Below are 25,128 nucleotides of genomic sequence, written 5' to 3' on the forward strand. Positions count from 1 at the left end.
CTAAATGCGAACAGTCAAATACAGAAGGAAAAATGTAGTTTTGGTTATGACTTTTTTCCTGTGTTAATTCTTTCATCTCGGAGTTGCATGGCTAATAAAACAGCAATAGTGCAGAAGTTTAAAATACATAAACTGTAAACTTTTGCATCTATAGAACTTTCGTTACAGAAGAACTGTGGTTTTCCGTCTCTGCAGTCAAACCATCATTCAAGTTTTAAAAGCTGTTTTATCTCAACCCTCAGGTGCAGGGGGGAAGGTTTTGTTTCAATTTTTTTAATCCTCTTTTAGCATTAAACTATTGTAACCAGTGTACTATTAATTTTTTCCAGGTTTCGCTAAATGGTACGCAGTTTACGGACAGTTCTGTTGGATCAGAGTTCACAGGTGTTTCTCAGGTATGTGCAGCCAAAATATATTGTGAGTGCGTATGATACTATTAATCTGTTATTAAATGTACTAGAGAGAACTCTTCAGAAAGATCTGTATCCCTGAGAGTGGGACTTGGCCAGCTGAAGTCAGTTTCTGATAACTTCACTTATTCAAGCTTTAAAAAGCAGTGAAAGATACTACTTCTAAAGTAAAATTTTGTTGTTAAAATAAGCTTGAAATTGGACGTAGATGTATAAAAAAGCTATGCAGTTTTATGGTAATCAAGTTATTCTTGGAAATAAACCTAAATACATAGCAGAGATAGTTATTTCTGTTCCGGCTTGTCCTACTTCCAGCTTTCATTTATGAATGCTATAGCTCAACATGTTTCAGAGAGAAAGTGAGACTGGGTGTTTTCTTGCAAAGATGCATCACACATTTTTCTGAAGCTTGACTAGTGGAAAAATATCTTGCTTTTCTCAAAATGTACACTTTGCTCTGAGTACACTGAAGACTCATACAAATGTATGTGTGACCTAATTCCAAGCTCATCTAATCTAGGAGTTTACTGCTGCTGTCAAAATCATCACATGAACAGTTACTGTATTCATCATCTTTTAAATAAAGAAGAAACTGCAATTCATACCTTTATTTTAGTGTAATAGAGCCATAATGGAAATTGGAGATGCTTATGGTTGAGATTTTTTTTTTGTCAGGGTTTTAACTGTCAATTTTATTAGCAATAATAACGAGCACAAACCTGCTTAGAAATTTTCATTCCTAGCAGTTGATTTGCATTGTGCTTTTCAGTTGATCTTTAATTCTGTTGTAATTACGGGCCTAGACAGGAGATAGTTTGGGTTTTACTGAGTCTGTGAGTTGGCCAGAATGAAGATTGTTGTTTCTGCTGTGTTTGCCTCTGCTTTTTAGTGATCATGGTGCAACTTGAAGCAAATTACACACTTAAGGACTTCTCTAAGTTAGGACTTACAACATGGCTATGTTATGGTTGCCATGACCCTTATCTTTCAAAAGATTTAAGTGTCAGGTTGTCTGAACCAATAAACTTTTATATTTTTTTGTCCTCTGCTTTTCCTACTTGTTGGAATATGTTCTGCAGACGATGTTCCTAAGTATTTTCCTGAAATAGCTATAAAGATGTCATAGTCATTCCAACAGGTACTTAATCTGGCTTCAAAAAAAATTAGTTTAACAAGGAAACTTTCAGGGTTAAGGGTATGAGCAGCCATGGCCTCCTGCATGCAGGGTATTTAGGCATTAATAAGATTTGCAGTTTAGCACAGGTCAGCCAAGAGGGATGTCTAACTTGAGAAATCTATACATCCTTGTGGAGCCAGTAGGGGGATGGTTCCAGCCTTTCAGGAAGCACAACAAGTCTTTATTCATGAGTCTGGTTGAAAACTTGCAGAAGAAACCCACAGAAATTGTGTTCCTTCTCTGGCCTTAGTGCTTAGTGTGAATTCCTGAAGTGGCATCTCTTCTTGAAGAGATTAGCTGTTCCTACTAAATCTATTAACTTAAACTTCTTCTGAACTTCTGAAAGATGATACTTGTGGAGATGAATTCATTGTGTCTTTTTGATGTCTAGAATTCTCAGTTTTTATTTCCATATCACTGCATATGTCTGTTTTGTAAATGCAAAGAACACGGAGTTCATAGTGCTGTGCTGTTTTTCTTTAGATGTCAGCAATAGGAAATTGATCTCTTCTTGCTGCAAAGACAAGGGAGTTAGTGAATTGTGTGGTAGCTTGAACTAGTCCTTTGCCCTAAAGAACTTCTCACCTGTGCTTGAGCAGTTCAGCTCCACAAGATCTTTAAAGCAGTGTTTCTGTTAGTACTGAGGTTGGAGCAGTATCTAAAGGGAGGTTTGAATGAATGATTAAAACTTTGCCTTTCCTTTGAGAGAGAATTGAACTGTTTTGAGGCTTGCATAGATGATGTTGCTAATTAAGGCAGAGCTAGTAACTGTATTATAATGAATGGAACAAAACAGGCTAATAACTTGGCTTGTGTCTCATGAAGTTGGGTTTTGTTTGGCTTGTGCTGCTTGACATGTTTTTGAGTATCAGTCTCGGTCAATTATCATTGTTTCATGGGTGAACCATTATTTCATGCACAGTAGCATCTTGGAAAGTGTATTCAGTTTTGAACTGCCTCTGTCCTCAAGTTACTAAGTTGACTTTATTCAATAGCTGGGAGTGGATTTTTAAGACTCTACTGATTGGTTTTGTTAAAACTGAGTTAAGCTTTTATTTTGCAACAAGCTTAGCTAAAAGTGTCTTTGTTTCAGTTAGTGTTAAAAAAGGAGGTGACACAGAACTTGAAAGAGAGGTAATTTTTCTTTTTATCTGTAAGAATGACAACAGCAAAAAGGAATTGTACTATCCCTTTTTTAGTCTACTTATTAGATTATTGCACTTAGACTGAATTATTTTGGAGGGGAAGGCTGCCATTCATGGTCCCTGAAAACATTACTACTTAAATGTGGGTGTATTCCTAATCAAAATTATTTGTTAGATGGATATTAAGACTGTTGTGTTTGATCTTGGGACGTACTCAGCTTTATTTAATGCCAACTGTTAAAATCTGTGTTGTTTGGTTGTGGGTTTTGTTTTGTTTTTTTTTTTTTAAATCATAGGAAAAGTTTTTCTGGTACATATTCTGTAAATAACCAGTTATCTATCAAAACATTTCTTTGCAGACACCGTTTACCTTTGGCTTGGGCCAAAGGGCACCATATACAACTGGCGAGCATTGTCTTCTTTGTAGAAGTGAACGAAAAGATACTTCGCTTTCAGAGAGCGGAATAAAAAATTCTAGCAAAACAGCACTTTCCACATCTCCAAAAGCAAACAATATGCTGCATCTTCCACTGTGGGTGTGTCCAGACTGTCGAAGAACAGTTGAAAAAGAGGAGAGGCATGCTACAATAGAGCAGTCTCTTGTGGTAAGTTGAAGTACTTCAATCCAGTAGAGTAAGAAGTTGTTTTGGGCTGAATGCTACTTTGTGCTTTGGAACCCCTTAAACTGTAATTGCTTAGAAAGTATTTTAGGAAACCTTGAGTTGGTTTTCCTATGAGCTAAACTGACCAAGCAAGTTGTTCCAAAAACGAGGAGTTCTGATTCTGAGTTTGGAGTTTTGAGTAGAGCAAGGCTTGGATTTGTTTCTTGCTGGTTTTATTCCCTTTCCATTTGTTGGATCTCATACTTCGTCCTTTCCCCATTTACTTAAATTCTGTTTCGTCTGCTCTTACCAATGCAGCTTCATTCACTACACTTTCTTCTGTTTTCTCTGCTCATGTGTACTTCCCCCCTTTGTGAGGTAAACTGTCTGAATTTTCTGTGTTTTCAGTCTTGTTCCTGAGTGGCTGCACTTGCACTGCTTTCTTGCATGTCTCAGTTTTGTCATCTTTTCTTTCCTGCATTTTCTTAATAAAGAAGCACAACTCTGCACATTATGCATATAACAATTTCTTACTCTTTGTAGCACTGCTAATGGTGTTTTAATACATGGTGCTGGTATTTCAGGTTGTGATTATTTTCTAAATTAAGTGTTAAAACATATTTTCAAATGAGAACTCAACTTCACTTAAGAACTGTGCTCAGTGTAGCAAAAAGATATAAAAAGTTCATTGACAGCTCCAGCACAACCCCACTAGAAGTAAATATGGTGCTATACTGCAGAACCAAATCTTCACAACTGATCTGGGAAGCCACATGCTTCTGATAATTGGAAGCATTATAGATTCCAGCTGACATCTCCTTGCAGAGAGCTAACAGACTGTGCACATGCCCATAGGCACATGCACGGTTTTATTGCAGTAAACCGGTGTGAAGAAAGATTGCCTTCGTATAGCATATGTTGTTAAACTCATGTTAAAAGTGCACTTGACATAATACCTTGTAAGGAGAATTTCAGAGTATATGAACACTTGTATACAACTAGTGTTTACTGATATTCTTGCTATTAACATGGGGTAGTGAAATTAATCAAAAGAGATTACATTGAAGGGAATTACACTGGTAGTTGGATGGTTAACACATCCTAGAGACTTCAAAGCACAGCAAGACTGAAGCACATTATTGTTCAGTTGAGTCAAATATTTTGACATCTTTAAGCTCTGTTTAATGAACTAGTTAGGAAAATAAGTCTTCTACAAGAGGAAGGAAGGCAGGATTTGCTTCCTAAATGTTTTGTTAACTTACAGATACACCAGGTAAAATAAAAATTGACAGTATTTTAATTTGGCAACTGTTTTCTTAAATTAAGAGGAATTTTTAAAAGCGAACAGCAGGAGGATTTTCCAAGCTGGTAAGTGTGGCTTAAAGTCAGATGGATTAGGAAGCTAGTCAAGTTAGAGAAACCAACTTCGAAGTGTGGGGGGAGGGAACCCCAAACCGAAAATAAGCTGAAAAAAATCTCTTGCCAGTCACTGCAAGCCAGAGTATAAGTTGTGTGCTATAGATGCTCCTGTGTTGAGGTTGCTGATGCTCTCACTGCCTAGCTTGGTTTGACTCCACACCATCCCCGGTAGCTGGTCTTGCTGTTGGCAGCAAATGTATGCAAGTTTGTTTTGATCTGTGCCTTCATCCTGCTCCAGGATCTAGGGTGAAGCACAAAAAAATCCCTTCCGCCATACTCCTAATGGGAGAGAGGTCTCTGCCTGGTGCCACAGAAAGCTGCTGGCAGCTTGGGAAGGGTGCATGAGGGAACCATGATATGTACTGTGGCTGAGTGTAGAGAAGGAAGAGAAATTGGAGACCAAAATACCAGCAGTCTTGGGAGAGAGGTTTGTGTCATCCACTCCCAACGATGGCAGCTTTCTAATGTCCATTACGATGAAGTAGTATGTCTGGCTGTTATAAACAAGGAGATTTTATGCTAGAAGGCATTGTTGAACTACAAAAGTCAAACATAGTGTGAAGTAGAGACTGAAGAGATATTACTAGTTTATGATTAATCATAGATGATGCAAGCCTTCCTTCAGCTTAGTTCATTGTTTATGCTGGAGTACATAAAGGTGATAATTATAACCAACATACTTTAGTTGTTAGAAATTAAAGTGTTTATATCACTGGTTTTCTCGGTCTGTGTCTTGCATTTATTAAGCTTTTTGAAGGTAAATTCTTTGTGCTTGAGTGTCCTCCCAAAATACACTCCATGTGAAGAATTGCCACGTTCACGTTTTCCGACCTATTAACATTTCAGATCTCTACTTTACAAACTGAAGGTTACCTGTGTGTTTTGCCTTTCAGAGCCAAGATTTCCTTTTGCACATGCCTCTTGGAAACAGTGGATCACAGCAGAATAACTGTTGGTGCACAGACTGTGCCTGCTGCAGATCTTAGCAATTCCTCCCCTTCAGACATAGCGTGCAACTGTGAGGCCTGTAATGAGCGCAGGTAAGAACTGAATTCAAGCTCAGCAGCGTGGTGCCTGTAGCCATGCTGTCGGCAGTGTTGTAGCTGATTTGTTGGTGTATGCTTAAACTCTGATGGGCTCTCTGACAATAACAGTTGCTTATGGATGGCAGCTGTTACCCAATTTTATGCTTTATTTTAGGAACTTTCAGGTGTATGTTGTTTTTCTTGCAGAGCATCTTCAGAATAATAGACATCAATACACCTATGTGATACATAAATAGAGATTAATTATTTTGTCATTATTTGCAGAGAAAATTCAGCAGAGCCTGAACGTGAACCTCAGCAGCTTCAGAATTACTGGTCAGAAGTAAGATACATGGTTCGGTGTATATATCGCCAAGCTGGGACCCCTTTGGCAGATGACCAAGACCAGTCTTTGGTACCAGATAAAGAAGGAATGAAAGAGCTGGTGGATAGGTATAGAGCACTTTGAAAAACATCTGTTGATTGCCAAGAGGATTCTTTTGAAATATTTTTTAAGTCATTTGGAATATTGCTTTTTAATAGAACATTATTTACTAACTGTGTAAGTCTGGTTGCTTGGAATGATTGCCTCTCTGCTAGGATGAGAAATCAGTCAGTTCTGTTTCATGCAGGATTAAGTGCCAGACTGAATGCATGGGAAGCTATTAAATACATATGCTGTTTGCAGTAGTATTAATGTGTAATTGGGGGTGTGTGGTGTGTGTTTCACAAAATCTTATTCTTCAAAAGACCTTGAGATCATGATTATTATTAAGACATTGTTTAGTTTGAATCTCCCCAAATGAAAAGCTTACGAACTGACCTGAGTTACAGTAATGCTTGTTACTGTAGTCCTAACAGCTAGAAGACTTTTCCAAAAAAAAAAAAAAGTAATATTGGCCATTGATCACTAGATGAGGTAGATTCCAAGAACTTTCTCACTTCAGAAGTTGAAATTGTAGCTTTTCTAGGTGTGAAGTTGAATATGTGCTTAATGAAGTGCTCAGTTGTGGGGTTTTTCCTCTTGGAGAAGAGTGTGGTTGTCCTTAAATTGCTCCAGGCGGTCCATCTCAGTTTCTGTCTTAACTGAATATGTGGACAAGGAATAGTTGCTCTCCTTGGTTTTGTACGTACTTCATATACCAGGGTCTGAGTAGTGTGACAACTGTTGTTCTTATGTGGAGTTTCTAGGTGAAGCTGAATTCTGATGAGGTAAAGAAACTTTTGAAAGATTGTAGTCATCTCGCATTGCTCTTTGAATAACAATACTCTTGAATCAGCCTTAATAGATCATTGAGTAAGCTTATTGCAGTTGTGTTATATAAAATCTGAGTGTTTGGGTTTGAATGAGCTGTGTAAATGTAGAGTAAAATAGTCTGCCTCCCTATTAGTCACACTTGGTTTATTTAAGTGATCAAAACATGCAACATAGGTTTTGAAATTAAAGATGCTTAAATATTGCATAGTGTTTAGGTAATTACAACTGAATCACAGCTAAAATGGTGGTTGATTTTATGCAGTTTAGCCTTAATGGAAAAATTTTGGAAATTGGAACACATACTGTGTACTTTTATTTAGGAGCTTTGAATTTTCTAGAACTGTTTTTTCACTTCTGAGAGAGATTATTAAAATACAAAGGCCTCAAAGAAAAAAAAATACAGGACCTCAAAGAAAGGAACCTTAAATGTCAATATCAATATATTTCATTCAAGTCCCTTCTGGTGTCCAAGTATGAAATGAAGTCAGGCCGCTGTGTTTGAGCGGACACCAGTGTGCCCAGTCCATGGTGCTAATGTCATGCAGAATTTCTTAACAAAGCTGGTCAACCGAATAAACTGTAGGTAGCATGCCAAAGATCATGCTGTGGCCAACTAAATCTATGTTTAAAAGGCTGAAATTCCTACTTCCATGCTTAGTTCTGTTAGACACAGCTGGCAAGAAGCAGACTGTCTGGTGGTCTTGAAAATAAGTAGTGGTGCCAAGTACTGCATGTTGGAGCACTTTATGGCAATATGATAGTACTCTTATTTTGTGAGTGATGAGGGAAGAGCAAGGACTAAATAGTAACAGACTTTAATTCATCAAACTCTTAAGTACTTACCTAATCCCTTTCTTCTTCCCCACCTCACTGTGCTGTAAAAAAACTGAGGCAAGTGCTTAAACTCCATGCCCGGGACTTCAAATGGTACAAATTCACTCAAAAGTGCTTCAAAGCAGTCATTGTGTTCAGTTTTCTTCCATGTGAGGTGGTTCAAACCCATGTCTCGCTTCCAGGAGAGTATCAGACCTAGCCAGCTGCATGCTGTCCTTAGCAGGAAACCCTGACCCTCTTTGAAGCTGTCTCTTACAGTGACAAGTCTTGCAGGTACTGAGTGGCTGAGTAGAGTGCATGGAGGGCAATATGATTCCGGAACTTCAATGCTGATGTGCTTCCCTGGGACAAATGAGTCCCAAATTCTAGTCCCTAATCCAGATCTTTTAAAAATAAGTAATAAAAAAAAAATACACCTATCATTTGCAATGGTGGCAACTTAGGTTGCCTCTCAGTGAAGGCGAGAAAGAGTTTCGTGAACAAGTGTCTTAAAAGCTATGTGTGAAATGTTTTCTTTCAGTTCAGCTGAACAGCAGAAGGGTCCCCCAAAGCAATCACCAAGTCCAGTCTGGTTAGTATGTGTTTAGGCATGTTCTGGCCGCCTAACAGGTAAAGCACTTTCAGTGGGTTGAAGTAAAGGTCTGTCTTACAGGATATTAATTAGGTCTGAGTTTGACAGTTCTTAAATACGGCCCTAATAAACGTCCTAGTTAGAACATGGAGAAGTTGTAAAGAAGCTTACCTAGGTGTCTGTAGGGTTGTGTGCAAACTGAGTCAAGGTTTTCTAGCTCACAAATTGAAGTGAAATACTTATGTCCTAAATTAATTTGTCCTCGGATGTGTAAGCATCCTAATCCTAAAGCTACACAGGAGCTTAGTTCCACAGTGGAAAAGTAGGGAACTGGCCTGTGTTCTTCCAGATGTAAGGTATTTCTGTAAACTCTCGCCACTGATTTTTTTTTTTTTTTGGTGACAATGATGGTAACGGGTAAATATTTTTAGGAAAGTAAATTCATTGATTATCTGTTTGGGGTTTGTTTTGATTTTTTTCTTTGTTACAAATATTCTAAAAATACAGGCTTTGTGAAAGAGATCCATATCAGCTTTACCAACGGTTGGAACAGCAAGCTAGAGAATATGTGCTTGAAATGAAGGTTCGTCTGCTCAGACACTTGTCACTGGGATCTAAAGTTGCATCATCGTTAGCAATACAAGGGCCACCACAGGCACATCAGTTCATCTCACTCCTACTTGAAGAATATAGTGCACTCTGTCAGGCAGCTTGTACAATCAGCGCCTTTCTAGTTACTCTGGTAAGACTGAAAAATAGCCTGTGTGCTTCTACTTACTAGGGGTGATGCTAGCAGAGCTGTTTTGGCTGTCCTCTGTGTTTGTAAAATGCAAACAGAGATATTCTGAAAATGCAAATGTAATTCTTCAGAAATGTAGATAGGCATCTATTACAATGAATTGATGAAATTGCCTTTTGTTTGTAAGTAAAAGGATGGGATGTTGTTTGTGGCACTTATTCTGAAACTAATCTTTAAGTAGATCTACATGATTTTAGATAATGCCTTTGAAAATGTGTGGCACGTTTCTGTGAATCTTCAGTAGTCTTTTGACAACCATGTTTAAAGGACACCAACTTTTATGTGTAGCACTAATTTAGATTGTTTCAGTGTTCAATTTTTCTTTTCCCTTAGAAGCAAGAATGGCTACTTGAAATGATGATCTCTTGCCTCAAAATTATTGTGCTATGTTGTTTATTATTTCTCAAGTTCTTGTTCGTTCTTAAATGTTTAGTTTTGGGTTTTTTTGGTCAACTGATTGTGATGTTAGACTTGGGATTATATTGTCAGGTAGAAACTAAGCAATAACCTTAAATCTCTTCAGTAACAATCCATCACAAGTAAGTAATACATTAAACAAATTCTGTATTTCTGCTTGTTTAAAGGCTGAGAAGGTTATTTAATCCCGTTTTGTTAATAATCATTTCCGTATATCCTTCGTTAATGTCCTTATCCTGTATATCCCTTTTCTTGTATAAACTTTGCACAAGCAAAAAAAGTGGATAAACTGGTAAATTTGGGGTTTATTGCCAGTTACCCAAAGTGACTGCCTAGGTATATTAAGAAAGGAAAAGAATAGGCACTCAGGCCTATGATGGCCACAACTGAGAAGGGTTTAAATGGGGAAGAAGCAGAGTGTTATTACTGAGGTAGGGTGGTTAATAAAATTCAATTGGCAAAGCAAGATGTTTCCATTAAGAAACTTGATCGTATCTGATGCTTTTTTCTGTTGTCAGTGCTCTGTGTTTGCTGTCGCCTGTGTTGTCTTCCACAGTTTTACTACTTAAAGATGTGAGGTCACTACCAGCTCCAGTTCATTGGCTGCTTTTAATAGTCATCAGGTCTCTGGCCAGGTGCTTGAGGTGCTCTTCAGGTTGATTTGCATTGGAACTTAGAAATTTGTTAGGCTGAGAAGTGGATGGATTACAGTACAAATGTTATCCTTCTTAAAGTAGATCCACCAGTAATGAACCCATTAATGCTAGAATTGCAATGCTGATCAGAAAATAATATTTTAATATTTTTTTTTCTCCGGTTCTTATTGTGAACTAGTGGTCATGAAAACATAGCAGATATGAGAGATTGAGATAATGGCTGTGATGAGACAAGATGCTTCAACTCTGTAATCTACCTCTCTTCTGACAAAATTCAAAACAAAATTCCTAGTCACTTTAAAAAATACATATTATATATACACCCCACACACTATTCCTGTCCTTATTTTTCTGCAGCCCAATAAGTACTGCAAGCTGCTTCTACCAAGCTGTGACTTTCCGAAACCGAAATGTGAGAATGTAGGATACTGTGTATTTCTTACTTATTTAATAACCTTTTTATTAAATGGAGTAATATGTCACAGCTTCCAGTCTAGGTAGTAGGGTCACTGGCCTTTTCAGTGTGCATGGTGGCTTTTTCTCGAGATACCAGTGCACTCTGGAAGAAGGAATCTTTTCAGCTCAAAGAACCCTAAACTTCATGCAGCCCTTCCTTTAAAGGTGAAACTGTTGCAGGTAGCATGCTGTACAAAGGCATATAGTGCCTTGAACCTCTACCTATGAGGAACTAATTTCTCAATGAAATTATGGCAGTTGTCCTTCTTTTTAAAGGCATCCAGCTGACTAACGAGGTTCAAGAGCAGGAAATTGAAGGCTTGTGTCCTACCAGGGTATGACAGATTATATTGAGAGTGAGCTGTAAAAGACTCTGGTCAGTACAGAAGCGCCCTATAGTAGACAGTATAGCAGACAAGAAGGGAAAACTTACCTGGATTTTTTTTGTGAAAAATAGTGTACTCTGCAGTCTGATACACAAGATTTTGTAGATAAGTGTTGACTGCTTTGTAAGGTTGATTTCCTAAGTAATTTTGATATTTCTCAGTGTTGACCCTTGAGAAATTTTAGCAATTTATAGACATTTTAAATACTTTGAAGATGTAATACTCAAAGTGAAGAGTACATATATCTTGTGCAGCTCAAAAAAACCCACCAATCCTTCCTAAATAATAATAAGGCAAACCCGATTCTTTTTTCTATACCAATAGTCTTGTGTTTAGGTCTGATATAAGTATCTATTTGTTTTTTAACCTACTGTGCTTAACAAATGTTTGGAATTCCAGAGTATTCTGGTATTTCTGGGTATTCAGGGTTACAGTGCATAGAGCTCGCTTGCTAATCTGATAGCCGTAGCACTTGCATTTAATTTGGTCTGTGGGAGTCCTGGTATAGGAAACTGCATACTGCTGGCTATATGTGGGAAAAGATACTGACTTGGAAAAATATTACACCTGTCTTTGATTCTTATTTTGGTATTAATAGCTTTAAGATTGAGGCCTTGAAATTATATACAATTATGTGTTAAATAACCTCAAATGCAAAAACATTTTGTGTATTAGAAATGTAAGTTGTCTATTTACAAAACTTTGGTTTTGAATTTGTACTTGGAGAGAATTGTTTACTTGATTTATGTCAGCTCTGAATAAAGATTATAGCTTGCAATCATAAGTGTGTCTGTTACCAGGTAAGTTCAAAGAACTGGAAAATAATCAGAGGTAGACAATTGTTTGAGAAAACGTGAGAATAACTGGTTGACATCATAAAACACACCTTTCAGTGCAGAAATGAGTGGAAGCTTTCAACAAGAGCCTGATTTTTCTTTTTTTTTTTTTTCCTCTAATCTATGACAATTTAGAAAATAAGGACTGAAGCTGTGGTTGTTCAAGTCATTAAAGAATTACTGAAACTCTGAGTTTCTAGGTATTATAACTGGGTAAGATCTGAGCTGGATAATCCAGCCTGTAGGTTGGAGACTAGATTTTAAAAAAAGCCAACTGAATCTTGCCTGAGACAGAATTTTTTAGTTGTTTTTTGTTTTCTAACCCTGGGTTATTTCTGATTTTTTTTTTTTAATAGGAAAATGAGCATTTGAAGAAATTTCAGGTGACATGGGAATTGCACAATAAGCATCTGTTTGAAAATCTGGTATTTTCTGAGCCACTTCTGCAGAACAGCTTGCCAACTTTGGTGTCACAGCTAAGGTAGTTTAACTATTCTTTTGTAATTTAATGGAGAAATCAAAACTCATGTTTGTGACCATAGTGTTAAAAATAAATAAGCAAATCTCTGCTGCTTTTATAAGTTGATGGGTAAAAATCCTTGTTGATCTGTCTTGAAAACAGTATTGTTGATTGGGCAGTTTACTATCATAACTTGCTTGTCAGAAGAACTGCTACCCCAATCTGCTTCCTTGTAGGTTACCTAGTAAAATGACAGTATTCTATGAAAACACTGATGGTATGACTAAGTACTGCTGTTTTCACTGGTCGCCAGGCATTGCTGCTGTCTTCACAGCTCTACAAGTGAATTAAAGCCTCAGTGCCTTTGTGCTTCCCACAGTGCACAAATAAATTCAGAATTTTAAGCTATCTTTTAATTGGAGACAGCAAAACAAACAAAATCCCTTGCTGTGTGCTTATAGGTCTGTTGGCATATTGAGTTTCCTGGGGCTTTGAAGGGTATATTTAGTTAGTAAAATTACTTTACAGGTACAAAAAATGAGAAGCAGTGTTTGGTGGGTTTTTAGGAAAGAGCTATTAATTCATAGGAATTTTATTTATCCTAAATCTGAACATTTTGAAGTACAGTCACGGATGGTTGATGTTGGTCTGTCAGTATTGTTTCTGATGATGAAGACACTTATGCTCTGTATACATGTGTTTCAAAGGTATTGTCTTGGGTGTTTTTCCATGTTACGAAAGCAGTTTAAGTTGCTCACAGAAGATGTTACTCAGTGAGTAAAGAAATTTCTGATGACTTCTTCTGTTGCTAGTAGGTATTAGAAAGGAAAGCAAGAAAAGGCAAGACAGCTTGTCACCAGACTCAGCAAGAAGTAAGGTCCCTCAGAGTAACTTGCTTAATTAGTTTTATGTGAAACTGGGTTGGTACTGAAAGCCTTTTTTTTTTTTTTTCTTCTTTCTTTTCTCCCCTTTCGGGCAGGTAATGCTGTTTGTGTTCAATAGCATGTTCAGTAGCATGGGTTGTATTTTCCAGTGATCCATGTTTGACTTCCCAGTACTGCTGTCACTGCTAACGTAATCCCTCTGTCATCTCCGTGCTGTTTGACAAGGCTTCTCAAGGACTCCAGCAGTCCTGGCTGTATCCAGACTGTTTATATTGCCTTCACCTGCAGAGATGAGATGGGTCTTAGTGAAGCTTGTGGTCATTTCTTGACAAGAGCATTGGACTGTCTTCTCTTACTTGTTCTCTAGTTCTGCTGCAGTTAATCTGGGCAACAGAAGGTGTTTCTCTGCTGAACTTGACTCTAGAGACAGCTCCAAGCTTAAATATGATGAAGTCAGAATCTCTTCCTGCAGGAATTTTCTTTTCCAGTACGTCTGTGTTCACTACATAGCTTTAAGGATATTTTATATTAACTGTGGGTTGCCTAGGTTGATTCACATGAACCTTTTTAAAAGAAGCGGTTCATGTTCCATGAGTTCTAGTTTATGTAGTGTAGGTCTTGTTTTTCTTTGGTAAACATAGATTGCTTCGGTTTTCATGGACTCCCAGGACTTTACTGCTGAGATCTCTGGGTCTTGAAGTAAGAGAATTAGGTAGTCTTTCCTGAGAAACTTTTCTGCAGGATAATCTGCTTTCTGTTGGGAATTAGCAGAAAAATGTTCCATTGGAGAGGCCTCATGTGGAGAAGCAAGAATGGGCCTGGTCCCCTAATCATTGGGTCAGTACAGCATCATTTGCGTGCAGTAGAGAGGGTGTTGCCAGAGTTTCCTTACAAAAAAGCATTGACATTAATCTTTTCTCTTCCCTAAGAAGAAATGTGAAATGGCATTTTGGCATCTCAGTTTCACTCAGATTTTGGGTGCTCACTCTTTTTTCTCATCCCTTATTTAAATCAGTAAATCTATTGTGTATCTCTGGCTTTTTCAAAAGATATAGTTGGTGTGCTGTGATTAGTTCCAAGGATGCTTACCAGATGTCAGACTACAAAAGCAGTTCACTTAGGGAGGTTTCAACATAGCAGTCTTGTGGGGATGGAGGTTACTAGCCGATGCAAGATCAGCCATGTCAGTATTTCACAGGACTGGTTGTTTACTCAGTGCAAACTACCATGGTCTTAATGCATTGCGTCTTGTTCTGTTCCCTAGTCAACACCTCTGGCTTGTTCAGGAGGCGCACTCAGATGTACAACTATCTGCAGACCAGGTGTAAGAGCTGTCCATATGCTTATCAAGAGTTAATTAATGAGCAGGGCTTCTAGATCAGGCATAGCATTTCATAAGACTGTATTTTCATAATCGGCATTTAAGGCAATCCAGTCCTCTAATAGAAGAGTGACTAGTGCATCCTGATGAAGGTGTCTGTATGAAAAGTCTTGGGGTCTTGTCTGTATGATATATGTCTTGGGGTGAGATGCTTTTGATAACACGCAACCACTGACATGCCTCCTGCATTCAATGGACTGCCTTATTGGGGTTTGGTAATAAAGTAACTGATAGCTGCGGTTTTTCTGACCTCAGCTTTCCCTGTGTGGGACGGGACAGTGTTCAGGGTGTATGCACAGCTTCAGTTAAATGCCGTTGGCCGAAGAATTCTGGGTTCCTGATGAAGATACGCAGGCATACAGTAAGATCTATGTCGACAGGTATGCCTTGGAAGATTCAGTTACTGTGAAGTAAGCAATTCTTGTTAAGTTTTAGGTATGTGTGATGCTTTTTATTACCTTATTACTTATTGTCGGTGTCCAGGAGTATATTCCACCTCTATTTGCAGGGCTGAAATGTTACCTAGACTGTTGCCTTATACTTGCCTTGGGAGTGAAACTGTGTTTACTAGTGGCATGTTAACCTTCACTTAAGGGTCATAATAAAAATTAAAAATGTAAATGCCGTTGCATTGCTAATGTAAACTTCTAAAAAATAAGTTCTTTTGCTTCTATCAAAATTTTAACAAGATTTTGTGCACTAGCATTTGAAAGAATAGTGCTAGTCAGCAGCAGTTATGAGAAGAAATTCTTGACTTGTGTAGAGTAGGGATCAGAATTTCACATAATGGCATAATACCAGAAATACAGGCTTCAAGAAAAGTAGTATGTTGTGATCTAGCAATAGGAGTTGACAGTGTTTGCACTGACAGTGAGGAAGTGAGGTATCCATATCACCTTATCCCTTTAAACTGCTTTTTGTACTCTACCAAGCACAGGCTTCCCAAGTTCTTAATGTGCAAAATTGCTTATGCACCCTTCTGAAGTGGCTGTGTTGTAGGTTCTGGGCAAAACCAACAAAATAAAGCAAAGTTGAAGTTATTGGCAAAGTCATGCGAACAGCTGTAACTTAATGTGGAGTTGTCTGTTTGCTCAGCTCTTGATTATACTTAATTGGCATGCTAAAATTAAGGGCTCAGATCTTGCCAGGTGATAGGCAGGACTATGTAGTTCTTGGGTTGGGTTAGCCTCTTGTTGCAATGGAAATCTGTAACAAACCTCCCTGAAATGCTGGAAATGAGCTTAAATGTCAAGTTTAGAGATGCTTGAATGTGTGGGTTTGGCTTTTTGTTTTGGTACTCACCACACAACCTCTGTGCCTCATTAACCAGTTTCCTCTTAATTACTGAGTAGGAGAAATGCTGAAAAGCTTCAGTTTATTTGTGTCATTTTACAGTTCATTACGATTCATTGTGCTTTAAATGCACATCACAGAACAGAATTTTGTCTTTACTCAATTCTGAAGTCAAGATTTCAGGAGTTTGCTTCTGTAGTTAAGAACCATTGTGAGGATGCGCCCCAATAGATTCTTTTTTTAAAAAGAATTTGCTGTACAGTAGAAAGGAAGGTAAATCTGTCTCCTGTTTCTGGGGCTTCTTACAGAGACAGTCATCAGTGAATGGCATAACCGTTTTGAACTGGATGCTGCTCAAGTGGTAGTAGATCACTGCATGCAACCAATTTGTCTGACTTGCATCATTCTATGGCACTTTACCCCGTTGGAACTCCAACTCATCTAGTAATCTTTTTCGCATTGATATGAGATTTCTGATGAACAAGCTTTTGGCTTTACTTTTACTATATAGCTGTTCAGTAAATAGTCAACGCGTATATTTAGCATATAGAATTTGGAAGGATAAATATATCAAGCAACAAAACTTCAATAAATACGGCTGAGTAGGTTTGACATCTGGTTGCTCGTGGGAAATCGGCTCTAGAAATGTTGCACTTCCCACATTCTTGCTATTGTTGGTTACAGAACACTGGAACAAGCAGTTGTTGAATAGTGTTTTGAAAAATGACTAAAAATACTCAATTTTGGGATACAAGCAGCTCTGTGGGCCTAGGTGTATCAATAACTGCACTTTAACAACCTTTTTTGGCTGGCAGAACTTGAAAGCATGATTTTTCAGTGAAGTGTCTCTTCGGTAACAAGTGCTGTTTGAACTTTCAGGCTTGGAACAACACATGATTCCTGTAGTGAAGATATGTATAGTACCTTGCTACAAAGGTATCATCAGCTGGAACAGGAAATGGGTCAAGTTGCCGAAGCATGGCTTGAATGCCAGAAAAGAATAGATGATTATGTTGATGAACAGGTAAGAATTATGTGAACAGTCTCAAGACGGCTTATGTAGGGAGCAGCCCATGCAAGGTTGAACCCCCAGAGACGAGTTTTATTTTTATCCAGAGCTTCAAAGCAACAAAAGGTAACGTTTTTAATGGATGTCAGTTTTTCAGATTAGAAAGAAACCAGTAACATACAAATATGTAATAGTAACTGTACAGAAACATCTTCAAATTGTTGAAGCAGACTGTTGTGCCGTTGTTCAGAGATGATCTTTGAACATTTTTAAATTACTTCAGCCTGTGAATTACACACAGCACAGTAATCTGAAACTTTCTTTTGTAGCTGTCACTAGGAAAAGGAAAATAAATGCCACCCACCCCACGGAAAAACCCCTAAGCTTCCAAAATACTAATTGCATTAAATGAACTCCAAAGGAAGAGATTGCTTTTATACTATTGCATGTTGCGTGGTGTGAAGATGTGCGTACAGCTGTTGAAATCAGAACTCCAGAGTTTCATTAAATACATATTTGGCCTCAGAAGTTATTTATTTTTTAATTAAGTATATGTTCTGACAGCTGATTCTTTTGTGCTACGTTTGAGAAAATATTCACACTGTTGTGCTGACTCCTACCTTGTCAAGCACTTAATTTTCAAAAAAAACAGCTGTTTATTTTGCAAGTGGTTGGTTATTGCTCGTGTGTGGTTTTTTTTTTGTTCTTCTCATGTTCAAAGAACTTGAATTTTTTTAACACACTTCAGGATAAGGCTTTGAATACTGTTTAGTTTGATCTTAAGTATACTAGAAGAAAGAGCGTCTTGAAATAATTGAAGGTACAGAATTTTATACGATTTCAGTAATTTGAAGTTTTATGAACATTGGGAATATGGAGATCCAATTTGAGATTTAGTAATGCTATGTTACTCCTATAAATAAGAAACATCTATTGAAGTTTTACAGTGCTCTGTGCATGTCCTTCAGAAGCTCTTCTCTGGGTTGAAGATTTAAGTGAACTTCTGCCTTTAATTCCATTACCTTCAGAATGGAGACAGGACATAAATAATTTGATTTTTAGAGATGGTTCTTTGAGGTCTGCATCTGGGAGCTATCAGTTACAACGTTTTCTCTTGGTCTGACTGCTTTTGTGCACCTAAGTATTTGATCACAGCTCAGTAAAACTTTATCTCACGTGTTTTGGTACTAGAAGTCATTTTCCTCGTAGTGTCAAGGTGTCGTGGCTGTCGATACTGCCTCTCCAGTAAGAAAGGGTGCCCAGTTCACATCCCATCAGTTACTTATTTTTCCAAAATTGGAATTTCTGTCAAGCCACGGTCATACCAGGCTTCTGACTGGTTGATGTGCACCACTTCAAAATCAGCTCTTAACTGATTTCTCTGTATTTCTTTTTATGAAGTGACCATGCAACTGCCCCAAGTAGCGTCTTTAAGCAGTTTTATTTGCTCAGTGAAGTCCGTACCCTGGTGCAACAAGAAACCTTTCTCCCATTTGGAGAAAATACATCATGACAACATATTTCCTGATGACCAAAAAAAAGCCCTGCATGGGGAGTGTGTAGGGATACAAAAACTTACTGTTGAATTTTAAAAGAGATACTGATATTTATGTATGTATCTATATGTATTAAAAAAACCCAAAACATTTCCACAGTTGTGCCTTAAACCCCATGTTGGTGATAACCTGTGGTTATAGTCTCTTGATCAAAAATGATGTCAGCGTTCAGTATGACCATCTTACCTGAATTTGCAGTGGTATTTTTGTCAGCAAGGTAGAAATCAGAAAGCCTGGCTACTATGGAAACTGTGGATGTGAACAGTGCATGCATGTTCATTATTTGCTGCCTCTTGGTTTAACAGAATTGTGAGGTTCTGTAGCTAGTGTATCCACGGTAGGAACACGCCAACCGTCACCAGGGAGAGCTTGAGAGTGGTCCTCGTTTATCTACTGTGGAACTATTCCCAGAATGTTAGTCAGGGCCTAAGAGGAGATAATTAATGGACCCTCCACTGCCTGTTGTGGGGAAAAAGTGAAAGCTTTTGGAAGCAATACAAATAGTACTTTTTGAGGGTTTTTTTCAAGAGTCTGTAAGACAGGTGTGTCATGCAGAGACATGTAACTTAATACACTGCTGTGCCATATGGGTATGCTGTAATAAAATTTAGAGTAAGGATTTGTTCATATCAGCGCCTGTATTCATCACAGGTTAAAATCTGAGGAAGATGTTCAGGGTATCTGGAATACTGGAGAGTTTAAATTCATGCAGCCTATACTGCCAGATGCTGTTTTTCTTACCAAATTCAGACTACATTTAACTCGGGAGGTCTTAAATATATGTGCATCATTCCCATAAGTAATGGCTGTGATAAGTCTTATGTGCTTTGTGTGAAAGTGTTCCCTTTATTTTTTCGTTTTACTGCTCGCTCCCACAGAAGATGGGAATACAGCCCAGCTCCACAAGACCCCAGGGAGGAGGGTCTTGCTTATCTCTCCATGCTTGTGTGTGACTTCAATCTTTTATTTACAGCCCTGGTCAACTTAATATAAGTAGTAGTATTGTACAGGCACAATTGGTATTTTTCTGTATGGCGGCTGTGCAAATTATTGAAAGACACAACTATTTTTGAGTGCTGAGAGTTTGATAAGAGGAATTATTATTTCTGGTGTAACAGGCTAGGAAAATAGGTTAGATTCACAGGTGGAATTTGGGATTCTCAAATGAGCTATTCATGTTTGACAGAGTTTAAAACTGGAAAGCACCAAGCATCCTGTGATGTATGTGTGAATGTCAGAGTTGTCACAGGTGACCTAGTGGTATGTGTCTGTTCCATCCAAACTGCTGGTGTTGTTTCATGATTAAATCTATTTCAGAATGGAAAAATACTTTTTCACCTGCCTGTCTCGGTTTACCATGGCTTGTCTGATGGATCTCAAATACTTTTTAGCCTCAAAGACAGAGGAAGGAAGAGAACTCCATTGGGCAGCAGTGGTAGCATATTCGTTGCAGATGTGCAAGAGGGAAGTGTAGATTTTTCTTACTGATGGCATTTGAAATCATCTCCCATTCCCTAGCAGAATCCTTGGGAATGAATTATGTGGTGTGTTTTGGCAGCTGCTTTGCTCTGCTGGAATAAATATTCACTGGGGAAAAGGAAAAGGGGAGAGGAGTGATTTCTTTGCTGTTGTTTATGGAATTAATAACTGAAGATGCTTGCAGACATGGGGCATCATAAAGGCTGTGAAGTTTTATGTAGGAAAACTTTAGGTTCAGCCTCTGTTTCCATTAATACTTGAGAGTACCAAGACTTAAACCATGCTGTTCTCCTTGACAGTTTCTTGGCAGGCTTGAGCAAGCAGCTCCCAGGTAATGCACTGGCTGTTTTAAACTTCACTCTTTGGCATTAAAGTTCTTCTCTTACAATGTATGGTGAATGTAGGTGCCTGTCACTGATGGTGAGGATTCATCTAGGTGGCAGGGCACATAAACCAGTGAGTACTGCTGTGTTTAAATATAGCTTAAGGGTGCTCAGAAGCTGGTAGTACAGCCAGGATAAAATCTCTGGGTTTTGGCCACATGCTCTGCCGTACCTTTTACTGTGTCTAAGAAATAGTACAGATGGTTCAGAAGTAATTCATACATGCTGTTTTTAAAAAGAAAAACACATGTGTGCCATTTTTGGTGTTACTGTAACTTCACTGAACCAAGGGAAATGAAAATCCATAGTAGTAATCAGAATTACATGCTGCTGACTTGTTTCAGAAATTCATTAGGCAAAACTTTACCACTTAACTGTTTCAAATCTCAAGCTTAGAATTTCATTTTCCCAAGTTAAATAATGATAATAGCAATAATATGCTTAGGTTACTAGTAAGACTTTTAAACTTTTGATCAAATAGGAATTTCTGGAGGCATGTTTTAAAAAAAAAAAGTTGCTAGTGGTGTAACCTTACTGGACTTGACTCTCTAACATATCTTTATAAAGCAATTTGTTACGTTCTATTAAACTGGTAGGGTTTTTTAAATTTTTATTATTAATTGGGTAAATGAAAACAAGACTGTAAAAGATAACCTAGATAGTTGTTTTTCCGTACTGATGAACTAGTGCTCTTAAGACGATGTAAGGTACAACAGGAGAAGCCTTGCTCTTGCATTTTGCTGTGTTAAAGATCACAGAAGCTTTTGTGTTCTGTCAGAATGAATTTGTTTACAAATTTAGAAAAATATAATTTATGTACAAAAGAAGTTATGGGCTCTATGTGCATTTATGGTGATGTGACTTAGGGATGAGTAATTATCTAAGGCTGCAAAATACTTTTTAAATCATGGGCATGAAATACATTGAGGAATCAAAATGGTAAATAGTGTTAGTCTAGGTCACTAATTTTGTTTACTCTTCTCTTTTTTTTCTTTTTTTTTTTTTTTTTTTGACTCTGTATAGTGAGTTCCACTTGGACATCAGAGTTGGTACTTGAGCCTCTGCTGGGGCCCTGCTGAAAGTTCTGTATCTCTGGATTTTAATGGACTTTAGTGGATCTGAGATGTTGAGGAATTAATGTCAATCACATTTTATTGAAAATAATGAATAGAAATGCTAACATAAGGAGTAGCAGTGGAAAAATTGGACTGAAAAATAGAGTAAATGAATATGAAATCTTCCGTTTAAGTGACTCGAATCAAATTATTAGCAAATAAAATGCACTTCATATTAACAAAGTGTGTGAGTACTTTCAAAATAGCACAGACAAGCTAGGCTTAATTAAACTGACAGACCAGTTGACCGTAGTGTAGATTGCTATGATTGAATCAATGAGTTTTCCTTAAATTTTGTTGTAGATGGCAATGAAAACAAAACAACGCATGCTAAAGGAAGACTGGGAATTTTTTAAACAGAGGCGTTTTATTGAAGAGCAGGTAGGATTTTTTTTTTATACCATACTAAGTTTTATACTAATGCTTCATGTATACTTGTAAGACGCAAACATATGAGTGTAGTATATATTACTAGTTCTATATGATCTAATTCTGTAACTGTGCCAGGCATGTGACTTGGTCAGCTTAAATACAGAAAAGCAAGATCCAAGAAGAGTGTGTAATAGTATGTAATCTCAGTTACTACAGGGTAAAAATGGAGGTATCATAGTCTTAAGATTGAATACCAGGTGTTAAAACTCTTTGTACAATGAAAGGGAAATTCTTGATGCCTTAGAGTGGGATCCAAAACAGCCAATACATTGAGTGTGGAGCTGCCTTGATCTGTATGATAGGGAATTTTGTGTTCAAGAGGTTGGCACACGCACGGGCATTTGTGAGAGCTGGGGAGGGTGAGCCATGGTAGCAGGGCAGATGATTGCATCTGCTATGACTATGGAGATGGCTCCTGCATCTGATTTGTGGGGAAAAGGCTGAGCAAAACTATCTGCCTTTTTTAAGCTGTAGCCAGAGGGGCCCATAAAAGTTCCTACCTTATTTTGCTGTGCAAGACAATAATCTCTTCTGTATCCTACAAGTGTTGAAGTCTGTATCATGCTTTCTATAAGAGCACAGTGTGACTCGGCTAGAGACAAGGCAAGATGAGGAACCTCTCCGTTTCTGTACCACTGTGCAAAAAGGAATGCTGGTCATGAGCCAGAGAGAGTATGATGATATATTTTAATAAACTTAAGCTTAAATTGGCAGTGTCTCAAAGCAGTCAGCACTAAGTACTTTTTCCTATAAGGTACGTAAGCCTGTGTTAACCATGTCTTTAGAACATCTGGTATACAGGGCTCCTCAGAGGACTTGAGGAAGAATCCTCTTTTTCCTGATCCTAATTGGGCTTAAGTGAGCTCTAAGCCCCTGGCTGCTTAGGTAAGGATCGGGTCTGCGCATCTACAGAAGTGGAAGCTTAGGCACATCCTTGTTTAACCTAAGGTTTGTAGGTATCTAATGAAATTAGGTGCTCTTGGGATTAGGCCTCTGCCAGGTAGAGGTTATTTGGATTGTGTTTTTTCACTAATGCAGTCAAGTCCTGTTTTGGGCAGCTACTTTGCTCCTTGAATCTGTTCATTGTGGCTACAGAATTAGTCCTAATTCTTTTTTGCAAGCTAAGGGTGAGTTTGTATCCTCTCTCCACTTGTCAGCAGTGTCCTTTTGTGCATACCATGAAACAAGACAAAAGATGCTCAGGTTCAGAGTGTGTCAGCAGAAATACCATGCAAGATGCACATATGAGTGAGTCAAGGAGATGGATTTGGCTGCTTCACTATTTCATAGTAGAAACATACTTTCTTTGAAGAGTTTCAGTACCAAATATTTGTTGTTTGTAACTTTGAACTTCTTTCTTTTTTCACTCAGGATCAAAACATCACCTTCGTGAAATTATTCTGAATTATTTTACTTGTAAAATATTTTGCCCAAAAAGCCCTTTTTGATTATGTAATTTGTTAATCATGATGTGCCATTGAGTTGTTAATGGAAAGACTTGCACTACTAAAACACTGCCTTTATAATTTACTTCAGCTTAATAACAAGAAAGCACTAGCTGGGGAGAACAACTTCACAGACACAATGAGGCACATGCTGTCATCACGTCTGAGCATGCCTGACTGTCCCAACTGTAATTACAGAAGAAGGTGAGCTGATGTTTTTATTATGAAATCATAATAAATCATTAATTTCTTTTTTGAGGAAAAAGGAAATACATTATTGGAAGGGAAAGTGTGGTTACTTTAAAAGAATGCTTCTTAAAGAAGGTTATAAAAATCTGTGATCTTAATTCTTGAACAGATGTACTTGTGATGACTGCAGCCTTTCACACATTTTAACGTGTGGCATCATGGATTCTCCTATAACGGATGATATCCACATTAACCAGTTACCACTGCAAATTGATTCCGCTCCGGATTATCTATCTGAGATCCGCCCACCCAGTATGTCTTCAGCAAGTTCAGGATCAGGTTCCAGCTCGCCCATTACAATTCAGCAACATCCCAGGCTGATCCTCGCAGATAATGGTTCTGCACCAACTTTGTAAGTTCTTTGTTCAGTTTCAAAGTTCTGTACTGAATTGAACTTAAGCAGGCAGGATGCATTGGCTGACTAGCATTATGTCATGCTAGTTTTGCTTCGGAACATGATTTAATAATGGTACTGTGTTCAGCAGAGAACAACTCCAGTGCTCTATGTTGTGTAACCGTAAATAAATTTTAAAAGCCTATAGAAGTCTTAAAACTTTCTGAAGATGTTGACTTAACAGTATTGCTAGAAGTGTGGGTAGTATCTACTGTCCTGCTTTGAGATTACAAGGGCATTTGATACTGATCTACTTTAGAGCGTAATTTTAAAATGTCACCTTTTCTTAGACTGAGCAAGGGAACTGGTCATCTTTGAGGGGTGGTCACTTTGTAAATCGGTTTTGTTCCAGAAAAGGCGGTATTGGGAGGCTCGGAGGGTTGTTGAAGTTGTGTTAACTTCAGTCTTACATCTGATAGGGACAATAATTTTCGATATATCTGACAACCTCTTTCTTTTATTCGCCTCACGGTGACTGTCAGATTTGGGGCACTAGCCTAATGGTAGGCTTCTGCCCCTTCCATATTTGAGGGGTTAAAACTGCTTGGTAGGCTGGCTGCTGTACATGGCTGGGGTACAGCTAACCGGCTGTCTCCTCTGCCATGGAGACTAGCCAAAACCCCCAACTTCAGTACTGGTGGGAACAGTGATGAAATACCTGTTCCCGGTACAGTCAAGGGAACTGACAGCAGTATCCTGTGTTCATACGGTGTGAGGAAGGAGGACAGTGCAGATGTGTGGGATGTCTCTGATGAATGTCACTTCCCTAAGTTCAGTTTCCTTTCAACGTTTACCTTTGCATCTGTGGTTTAATCTTCCATAACAGGACTTTGGTTTCTGAGCCTGTTTGGGGAGTGCTTGCAAACGTATCATGTGGCAGTATGCTTAGCCACATATTCTTAAATGTGTGGTTTGCAGTTTCTGTAAACTCTTAGTTTTAGTGCTGAAATGTCCAAATTTGTTAAATTTGTCTCTTCAGAAGCTACTTCGGTTGAATCCAAGTATTATTTACTGTAAGAAGCCTATTTTTAGGGAAACACCACTGCTCTTGGGGAAG

At 38.1% G+C, this 25,128-nt stretch overlaps 1 protein-coding gene across 2 annotated transcripts in view; it reads left to right on the forward strand.

Annotated features, from left to right (window-relative positions):
• Positions 1–369: 369 nt before the first annotated feature.
• FAM193A (family with sequence similarity 193, member A) overlaps positions 370–25,128 on the forward strand; it is a 48,518-nt gene continuing 23,759 nt past the window's right edge. Inside the window, exons 1-10 of one of the 2 annotated variants that reach the window (XM_010147119.1) lie at positions 370–395; positions 3,092–3,337; positions 5,647–5,793; positions 6,064–6,231; positions 8,949–9,183; positions 12,348–12,472; positions 16,889–17,033; positions 21,855–21,932; positions 23,520–23,632; positions 23,787–24,029. In XM_010147119.1, coding sequence (XP_010145421.1) covers positions 6,131–6,231; positions 8,949–9,183; positions 12,348–12,472; positions 16,889–17,033; positions 21,855–21,932; positions 23,520–23,632; positions 23,787–24,029 — 1,040 coding nt within the window. In that variant the 5' untranslated portion in view covers positions 370–395; positions 3,092–3,337; positions 5,647–5,793; positions 6,064–6,130. Of the gene's footprint in view, positions 396–3,091; positions 3,338–5,646; positions 5,794–6,063; positions 6,232–8,948; positions 9,184–12,347; positions 12,473–16,888; positions 17,034–21,854; positions 21,933–23,519; positions 23,633–23,786; positions 24,030–25,128 lie in introns of those variants that run through there. The other variant, XM_010147121.1, reaches the window with a different exon arrangement.

Source organism: Eurypyga helias, unplaced genomic scaffold, assembly GCF_000690775.1.
Source record: "Eurypyga helias isolate BGI_N326 unplaced genomic scaffold, ASM69077v1 scaffold7532, whole genome shotgun sequence".
Lineage (NCBI taxonomy): Eukaryota > Metazoa > Chordata > Aves > Eurypygiformes > Eurypygidae > Eurypyga > Eurypyga helias.